Source organism: Raphanus sativus, unplaced genomic scaffold (assembly GCF_000801105.2).
Source record: "Raphanus sativus cultivar WK10039 unplaced genomic scaffold, ASM80110v3 Scaffold0769, whole genome shotgun sequence".
NCBI lineage: Eukaryota > Viridiplantae > Streptophyta > Magnoliopsida > Brassicales > Brassicaceae > Raphanus > Raphanus sativus.
In genome coordinates this window covers 1-10,292 of record NW_026616085.1, presented here as the reverse complement: position 1 = coordinate 10,292, position 10,292 = coordinate 1, and the positions used below count along the sequence as shown (strand labels likewise).

At 34.3% G+C, this 10,292-nt stretch overlaps 1 protein-coding gene across 1 annotated transcript; it reads right to left on the bottom strand.

The window, feature by feature from the left end:
* Positions 1-2,453: 2,453 nt before the first annotated feature.
* Positions 2,454-6,097, bottom strand: LOC130503017 (uncharacterized). Its single transcript, XM_056997692.1, has 7 exons — positions 5,183-6,097; positions 4,506-5,081; positions 4,248-4,361; positions 3,744-3,869; positions 3,338-3,681; positions 3,153-3,234; positions 2,454-3,071 (listed from the first exon to the last, which is right to left on the bottom strand). The coding sequence occupies exons 1-7, from the start codon at positions 6,095-6,097 to the stop codon at positions 2,454-2,456; spliced, it is 2,775 nt and encodes a 924-aa protein (XP_056853672.1).
* Positions 6,098-10,292: the final 4,195 nt, after the last annotated feature.

Genomic DNA, 10,292 nt, shown 5'->3' with positions numbered 1-10,292 from the left:
AATAAATATTAATAGTACCGGTTATGACCTTGGTTTACCCGCTTATGACCTTGGTTGAAAACATAACCGGTCTTATTCTTATTGTAACCGGGTACATATTATCCCTAATTAAACCAAAGTAAACCTGTTGTTCAATATTTATGTAATAAAATACGAAATAAGAGGTTAATATTCCTATAATTGATGATCTATAATTATAATTTCCTATGTATCATTGTCTCTTTTAGTTTCATTTGATTATATTACTTAAGGTCAAGACCTGTAACATTAAGAAAAAAAATGGAACTATACGACCACTAAACTTTTCTGCTAACCGGTTTCCTTCCTTTCATTTGATTCTATAACTTGGGGTCACTTCGTTGGCCTTCCATAACTTGAAAAAATCACTTCCAACTGTTACCACCAAAGCTTGCCACGTCGAAAGGGGATATGAGTGGTAAAGAGGATAGGATGTAATGGGTATGAAAAAATCACTTACAACTGTGAACACCAAAGCTCGCCACGTCGAAAAGGGATACGAGTGGTAAAGTGGATAGGATGTAATGGGGTTATAATACTCCAAAGATGAAATGGTGCTACATACATTTGATAGTAGGGTTTACCCACAATTTGCAAGTCGCTATATATACATGACAAGCGATGTACCACAAAAATTCATTCCCCTTTTCATATGGCAATAAGTCATAATATACCTTTCTTCTTACTAAACAATTTCCATTGTGTCTTCAACGGGATAACGGCTCACTCATTACTGTCAATCTTCATCTTTCTCTCGTAGTCATCGGATGTTATATAGTACTTGGTAGAATTTACATGAGAGTGATTGTAATATGTGTTCCCGCTATCCCATTTAAGAGTCGATGTATCTGGGAAAGAAGCTTCTAAGACGGTTCTTGAAGAACACTGTTTAACTAGGAGAAATAAGAGGACACGGGGTTTGGGTTGATGATTTGAGAATGGCTTTAGGGGTTAGTGTCGATCACGAAGTTTGGGTTGATTGATTCAGGAAGGTTTAGGGTATAGTGTTGGACACGGGGTTTGGGTTGATTGATTTACAATGGGTTTAGGGTTTAGTGATGACCCCGGGGTTAGGGTTGATTATTTTTATATGGTTTAGGGTATAGTGTTGAATAGGGGGTTGGGTTGATTATTTGATATTTGGTTTAGGGTAGAGTGATGAAAATTGAATTTTGGTTGATTGGTTGAGGAAATGTATATAGGGTTTAGTGATTTACGACCAAACTTTAGCATCACCACAATACTGAAATTGAAATTCTATGAAATCTTAGCCACCGTTATTTTATAAACATTAACACCATATCCGTAATTCCTACATTTTAAGCCGGATTAGTTTGTGTCGACATGGTTTATAACTAAGGAGGAGGTTAGGTGGGGGTGATTACCGGAAAATATTTTAGCCCTGCTCCTAAATAGTTTAAGTGTAGTAAGTTGTTTGTAAGAACAGGTTATGGGATGATAGAACGGATATTTTAAAGAACAGTGATTAGATTTTGTAAACGAATAAGCGTATGTAATATATTCCACTTAGGTAGAACAGATGTTATATATCTACTATTTACAGGCCTATGGTTTAGATATGTGTCTTACAGGGAATCCACATGGAGCTGTGTCAGACTATGGCAGACTATGTCAGACTGTCGAGATTAGAATATTTGGTATTTTGTATGGTGCACAAAATATTTCTTATTGTGGCTGTGATATGATAAACGTATGATTACTTTGTAGAGTGTGACAAATAGTATGTGATGTTTATCCTGATTTAAAAATGTCTATTTATATATTGGGAATATATGTTCATTGAAGGAGTTTTGAAAACTGGATAATGTTCTTTGACAGACGACAAAAAGCATATAAAACCGGTTTTTCGTTTTCCAATGCTGAAATAATATAACAACACCACCGTCTTAATATAATATATTGGGATTAATGGAACTATATTATGTTTTGTATACTAATTAAATAATCGTAAATATTATATTGGAAGTATTTCAAATTGAATATGTACTATTAAGGCGTTGTTCGGAATTTGAACTGAAAATGTACCATTTGAAGAAGTATTTTGAATCTGGAATATATTCAGTAAACCCAGACAATTGAAAATATAACCGGTTATTCCTCATCTACATTTATCCATTATTTTAAGGTCACCAATTTATGATGACTAATATCTTTCGATTAAATTGGGTTTCATATTAACACTTACTAATACATTTGCCTTAATAGTAGACACAAATTTGTGTCCAATTTACTGAATAGGAGTTCAAATAAAGTAGTACATAAACCGATAAACGTTTCACACTCGAAATACAAAATAGTTTGCGATCGTAGTTGCTTGCATTCAACGAAATAGATAAACAGTAGATAAACAAACATTTCTTAGATATAAGTTGTGAGAATTTCAGATATACTTCTTACTTCACTCGACTAGTCTTCTACAGCTTCTCATGTAGTTCATACAACATCACCACAAGTCTTTGCGCTTCTTCCTTGAGAGTAGTAGGAGTGATAGACCTGCAGATTTCAATCCCAAACCTTGCATGCGTTTGCATGAGCAATATGGATGTTAGGGCAGAGTGTGAGCGGTTGCTGTTATGACGCACCACATTAGGCCTCTCTATCACAACAGCAGGATAAGAAGCAGTAGTGGAGAGCACTCCGGTACGCCTCAAAAGTGGGGGGATCATATCTCTGAAGGGTTGGAGTTGTTTCGCCAATTCTTCATCAGACCGGAGCCCCATATTGCACTCAAGAACAGTTAACTTCCACGCTTTCAGGTCGAAACACACAACAACCCAGTCTTTGTTCCCTAGATCAAACGGAAAGTAGTGATGAGTGAAAGGTGCCATTGTCGGCTCGTCCTGACCAAGATAGTGAACAAGATCTTTGGGAAAATTATATGACTCTTGTGATCTTGAACGCTCAAACTTTGGATAATGCTTCAACAACAACACAACATATCTGGTGTCAAGAAAGTTGGGACTTCTCTCACGGCTACAATTCGGTGCACTGTTGTATGTGGTCCGTACAAACCTCACCAAGATATCAATAATCTGTATATTTAAAAACAAAACAGGATTCAAAATGTATATCCACGATTGTAGCTGAGAAAACTGAATATAAAGAAGACATACCCTAGCTGGTAAGGAACGGCTGAGTTCTACGATTCCCGTGATGTCCTTGGAAGTTACTGCCAGCCCGGCAACATTTATAACACTTATATATTCAAACAAAAACATATTTAACAATAGCGTATTAGATATCCAGGTTTTCAAATTATTACAAAATATATAATATAAGAGGCATTGAGGTAACTTACAAGTTGTTGCTTAGTTTACCAACGAGCTTTGTGTATTTGGACATTACCAAATCAGGGCAGGAGTATGCAGTAAAAAAAGGGTCGGCTTCACGAGCTCGGGCAAGTGTATCATCCCCACTTTCAATCTCTTGTACATGTTCACCTGGAACCACCTTACTGCGTTTGCTTTTAGGACTTAGTGGAGGATGTGACGGGTCGTCTGTTGCTTCTTCTTCCCTATGTTCTGGAACTGTGTCAATCATATCTTCTGTGGCTACCGGAAGCGATGGATATGGAGATGGAGCCTGTAAAATGGCGGTTGTTGTGATTTCTTCTGTGGCTACCGGAAGCGATGGAGATGGAGCCTGTAAAATGGCGTAGGTCATACCACATTCATGCTTATTATATTGACAATGAATTAACATACCACAGTTTTCGAGCCACCAAAGTTAGTCTCAATATTGTCTGAACCATAGTGGACATTATGAGATCCTTCTGACAGCTCTCCAATGATCTTACGTGAAACATTGGCCCCATTCACCTCTGCTCTTGACTGTAAATTGACACACAACATATTTAAATTGATTAACATATTTAATAACTGAGGACAAACATACATAATGAAATTTATTGGCTAAATATCCCCAGATAATAACCTTGGTATCGAATTTGGTTTTTGCACGGTTAACTGAGATATCAAATTATCAAGATAGCAGGTTGATACATTGATTATCGAGTTTTTAAATATTATTTACAAATTTAAATTCTCATAACCGGCACAATAACAAGTCAACATGTTCGAAATCACTTATTACCCCTAACATATTAATTAATTTTCATGTTTGAAATCACTTATACGAAAAACATAGTAAATCCATTTATTGTGGTTAAAATCACTTATACCACTAAAAAATTAATTCATTATACATACCGAGACCATAGAAGATTCTTTGGTGTGGCTATTGGCTGATAAGAAGTCAGCCTCGAAGCCCTGATCATTGTTATTCAAGCGTGAAGTAGAATTAGCTACCCTCCCATGAGACCCCTGTCAATCAACCCCAATCCAAAAACAAAAATATATTGTTATACATATCCGGTTTTACCATCATATGATGGTTGATACCAGTTACTATATATTGGTATCGGATATTACAATCGCAAACGGCAAGTTCTAGTATTTTTCAATTACCTCCAACACTGATGTTGATCTTCTGTCGCCATTGGGTTGACTGTTGTCACCATTTTCTTCCTCATTTACCTCAGTGTTTAGGTTCCCCCCAGGTTTCTGTGTTCTGAGGTTTGGGTTGGCCTCACCGTCCATGGAAGACCGCATGATATCATCCTTGAAGGTTTGAAGCTGATTATTGACTGAAACCATGATAGTGGTCTCCAAGGAGTCCACTTGAACAGCCGTTTTTTCGGCAACTGATACAGCTTTGGCCACATTCGCATCAACTCTTTGGAGCTCCGTTTTGAGAATAGACATCACAATGCCTGCAATACGGTTGTCGTCGTCCGTTTCCTTGTGTGTAACCGGGTTATTTTTCCGCTTCTTCTTACCCACCTCCTTTGCTATGTCACGCAATCTCTCAACGTCAAGTTTGGTAGCGCCACCTTTGAACATCGTAGCCGTGAAAGAGTAACCTTCTGCTAGAAGCTTCAGAAGATTATCTACTTTAACGTCGCACACCTCGTCTGCCCATACAAGTATAACGTTATCTATTGGTCTATCCGGATCATCAGGGATAATGCTTCTAACCAAAACCTGAAATATTAAAGCTTAACTGTTAACCAACAACACAAATTTAACAAAAATATCGAGTGTTTGTTATTACTAAAACGGAGGACTCAAAAACATCAACTTACATCAGTTTTTTTGTCCTCTTTGCGAGCATGCCCGGGGCTCAGTGTCTTTTGTTTGTTCCTCTTCTTCACGATATCATCTCCATCGTCGCTGCTATCGGAATCAGAAGATGCACAAGTCTCCAAGACAACTTCGGTTAGAGATGGTACAGCCTCTACCATAACCAGTTGTAGTGCCAATGCAAACCCTTTCAGTGCTATTGTATCATTGGAGAAGGCGACCTCGTCTCTTTGCTTTATACTACCCATAAGCATTTCAAAAGCTAGGCGACCCCACGGATACGAAAAGAACTGGTCGAGATCTTTTGTTGCCTCAGCATGTTCTTTCATCATCTTCATTTTGAGGTTTGTGGAGAGGAGGACCGAAGAGACTATCGCGAGACAAGCCACCTTAATCCTTATGTCTGAATCGGTTATCGTTTTTTTCCTTAGCATCTTTAGGGCCGTCGAAACCCGAATCTCCTCTCTGTTCCCAAATAGCTCGGCCCAATAAGGTTTCTCCTTCATCTTCGACTTTGACTTCACCTTCGTCTTCTTCGGGTATTCACCGCAGTGGAGACCGGTTACAATCGCGAACTCGCGAAGAGAAAATTTTATCGGTTTCCCCGCAAACCGAAACCAAGCCTCATATTTTTTCTCCACCTTCAACTGTCTAGACAACATGTATCTAGCAAATCTACCCGAGAAACCCGGTTTCTCCGCGATGTCAACAATCTTACCAAAGGGAGACAAGCGCAATCTCTGGATCTCATCTTCTTCCAGGGAATCTAGTATGTGATTGATAGCCGTAGAGGATTGGTAGGTAAGAACTCTGACACCTACCGGTTCATCGCCCGCCGCAAACATCATCTCCGGAATGGGAAGGGGAGGTTCCGCAGGATCGCGAACTGGTTCATCGCGGTTGGGAGATTCGTCCATTTTCTGGACTTTTTTTCTTTTGGTGAACTTCAAAGTTTGAAGGTGAGAGAGTAATGAGAAGATGTGAGAGATGGCGTTATGTTCTATGGGAAACTCAAAAGGTTTTAGCATCTTTTGAAACAAAACCCTTCGTAATAATTACAGTCTCCTGCATTAAACTGACAACACGTAAAGTTCAGAGGCTGCTGCAATAGGCTGACCAGGAATAATTAAATAATGCGATTATTTACATTTTTATAACATTAGGATATTGCAGTTCGATCAAAGGTTCTCTAAAATATAATCAGGCCCACTTAACAATTTAAAAGCCCGTAGTATATAACCGTTACACGGCCCATGCTTAATTTGTGAGCATACGATGGCCCATTACTGAATTTGTGATCATTATTTTGAAAATAATGATCTCATCTTCAAAAATATCTTCTTCTCTCCTTTCTTAAAAATATCTTATCATCTGCGAAAATATCTTTTTGTTAATAAAATATTATAAAAGCACTAAAATATCTTCCTCTCTTCTCTTATGTTCATCACTTCACATCGCCAAAAATAACCGGTTTTCAATCTCTGTTGACTTTTTCAATAACCTGTTATATCGTCAAAACTGCCGGTTGCAGGTTACTCAATTTTGCCATACACGTGACTTCTCAAGGACAGAATCGTGAAGCCGTGCGTTAAGTTACATGGTTCTCCAATTAATAAAAAATTTGCACACTTCTGCAAATACCATCCAAAATTTTGATATTGAGCTAAATAGGCCTTATATATAATATATTTCAAAATAAAATGAATCATTCACAACTTGAGATTTAGTTTTAGAGTCTCTCCAAATTATCTAAGAATTTCTTAAATATTTATCTTGTTTCCTCTCTTATTTTTTTTTTGGTAATCCTCTCTTATTTTATTTGCTTTCTTGATTTTTTATTTTTCACGAAAAAACTTAATAAAAACTTAAAGTGATACTCCCATTATATAAAAATTCTTTACAGAAACCAAATAAAAGTAAATATCACGTGGAGGAGACTTGGATTCCTTGTTTATGAACAAAAAATTCAGTCTTACCTTGTTTTTGAACAAAAATTCCGTCTTCCTTCCTTTTTCAAAAAAAAAAAAAGATTCCGTCTTCCTTATTTTTGAACAAAGATTTCGTCTTTTTTTTTTTGAACTTTTGATGAAAGTACGTGCATGCATCTCTGTACTTCTTCTTTTCAGTCTTTTTAATTAAAGTTGATGGGATTGGCGAAGCCACGTCGCCCATCAATTTAAATCAACACGTGCCTCTATTAATGGAAATAGAAAAAGTCAAAAATCAGGAAAAAACAATTCCAACGACGTGTTCACTAGTATTCACATATTTCAAACGTTCTGAAACCAAAACGTCTACTAAGTCAAACAATAATGTTGTCCATTTTTTCTCTTCTCGTTTTGGGTAATTTTACCACGTATAATTGCTTCCTTTCAAAAGAATCGTTAAAGCTTCAGTTTGACCTATAATCTATATGTACTATTTGACCAAAAAAATAATCTATATGTACTAATGAATAATTCATCTGCATATATTAGTTGCATATATCCTATTTTCTCAAAAGCCCCGCCCATATTTTAAACAAATAATAATAATTTTCTAAATTATATTATATTTTAAAATAAAGAAGTAAAAATAAATAAAAAATAATAGTAATTTCCAAAAACAAATTATTTTAATATTTTAACACCGTCAGCGAAACACTAAACCTTAAACACTAAATCTTAAACGTTATACTCTAAACCTTTGGGTAAACCATAAACCATATGGTTTAGGATTTGTCCACGCGTTTAGAATTTAGGATTAAATATTTAATTTTTTAAAGATTTAGTGTTTAGTGTTTATTATTTAAGATTATGATTTATCAAAAGGTTTAAAGTTTATCTAAAAATATAGGGTTTAGTATTTAGTATTTAAAATTTAGTATTTAAGATTTATGGTTTAGTGTTTTTCTGGCAACCATTACTATTTTTATTCATTTTATTTTTATTTTTTATTTTAAAATCATAATATAATTTGACAAATATTTTATTTCATTTTTAAAAATATTAAATATAAAATAATAAAATATTATTAGTTGATGAATCTATGGTTTAGCCTAGAGAGTGAACACAAGAAAAACTCTTTTAAACATATATAAATAGAGTGTGTTAAAATACCTTTAAATGATTTAATTTATATAATTTATCCATCCCAAAGTATTGGATACAAATACAATAAATTTACTACATTTTGTTAGCTTAGTAACCAATGCAGATCATATATATATATATAGATATATTAAGAAGATAACTATATCCAAAACATTGAGATTTATGAAATCAATCATTTTTGACATAAATATTAATGAATATCTTTTTTTAATAATCTGAAGATGAAAAGATATGCATATTATTATAGTAGTTAAAGTCTAGAAAACAAAACAAATGTTTCCAGACTAGTTATGACCTCGGGTGTGGTTGGCACCATTGGTCAGATTATCAGAAAACTAGTCGATTGGATCTCGATACTTCTGGATTATAAAAAAATAAACTTGTTTTGACCTTTTCTCGAAAAAACTAGTTTTGACCATATCTCATAATCGTTGTATCAGTTGGCATTTGGTTCAACGTCAGTAAATTGATGGTGTTGATAAAAAATATATCAAATTTCAATGACTACAAACGGAATATTAGTTTGAGGATAACATCGAGATAGTGAGGTTATTTTGCAGGTGAATATTCAATATCTCGCATTATTTGCATTGATATGTTTATTAACATACGTTGAACATTTTCTTACTGGTTAGATGCTAAGCAATTCGGTATATAAAAGCATAGAGCACAGAGTGATCGTGAACCCTGCAAAAGAGAGGTTGTCATTGGCGTTTTTCTACAACCCAAAGGGTAATGTTCCGATCGAGCCACTGAAGGAAATAGTGACCGTAGATTCACCAGCTCTCTACACCTCCACGACCTACGATCAATACCGTCAATTCATTCGTACGCAGGGTCCACGTAGCAAATCACATATCGAAGAACTTAGATCCCCTCGATAGTGGAATGTGCTTAGGCAAAATCTATATAATGAATTGATGTCTTTTTGTCTATATAATGAAGCCCGCTTTTCTTTTTGTGTTAAATAATGAACTATTTATTGTGTTGTTATGTACTTATGTGATAATGGTTACAATATACCTGAATAATTAAATGTTATTTTCTTATAATAGTAAACTACGTACGCTCTTATTTTTTATCTTCCTCTTTTATCAATTTTCTATATATTAAAAGATAAGCATTTGTAATTAATGTGTTTACAGTATATTTTTTGAATATGCTGATGTATCGCCTTCACAATCATTTGACATTTAATGCGTTCACACACTAAGTTTTTTAACAATACTCGAGACAATTTAATGAGTTCGCATTCTATTTTTCCAATAAACTTTTTTGGTTCATACATTTAACATTTGTAATACTGAATTGAAATTATTTAAAATTCTCTGTATACAACTACTGAAAAATATCATTTAAAAAAAATCATTAAGTTTCGCATCAACTAAAATACCGTCGACATTTTCTGCACTGTTATTTTTTATCGCTCACTTACCAAACACTTCTTATTGTACCGTCAAATTTGTTTTCATCTCTCTACAGAAACTAATTTCATTAAACCTTAAGATTTTAAGTACACACTACCAGTAAAGCTTTAAAGGTTTCCAGATACCTCAATATTCGAAGTTTCTTTTTGTTGGTAGCTAGAGTGGAATTCACACCTTTTGATATATTTCATAAATTGGAGAACGGAAAAGATAACTTGGAATTGTGGTAATTTAAATATTTACTTTTACATTATTTAATTATTAATGTCTTATATTATTATTTTTTAGATTTTGAGAATTTAAATATATTTGAATTTTTGTTAAATAAATATATAATTAATATGTATCCAAACTCGAATCCGAACTGGACCCACAATAATTCAAACCAAATCTAAACCAAAATATAAAAATATGAATATAATTTAAATTTTTAACTCTAAAAACCCAAAATCCAAATAGAACAACTGAATCCTAACGGATATGTAAATGTATATCCCCAAAAAAGCTATACAGCAATATTTTAATATAACATCAATAAATAATTTAATAAATTATTTCATTCTATGCACATCGCGGATTGTTACCTACAATTT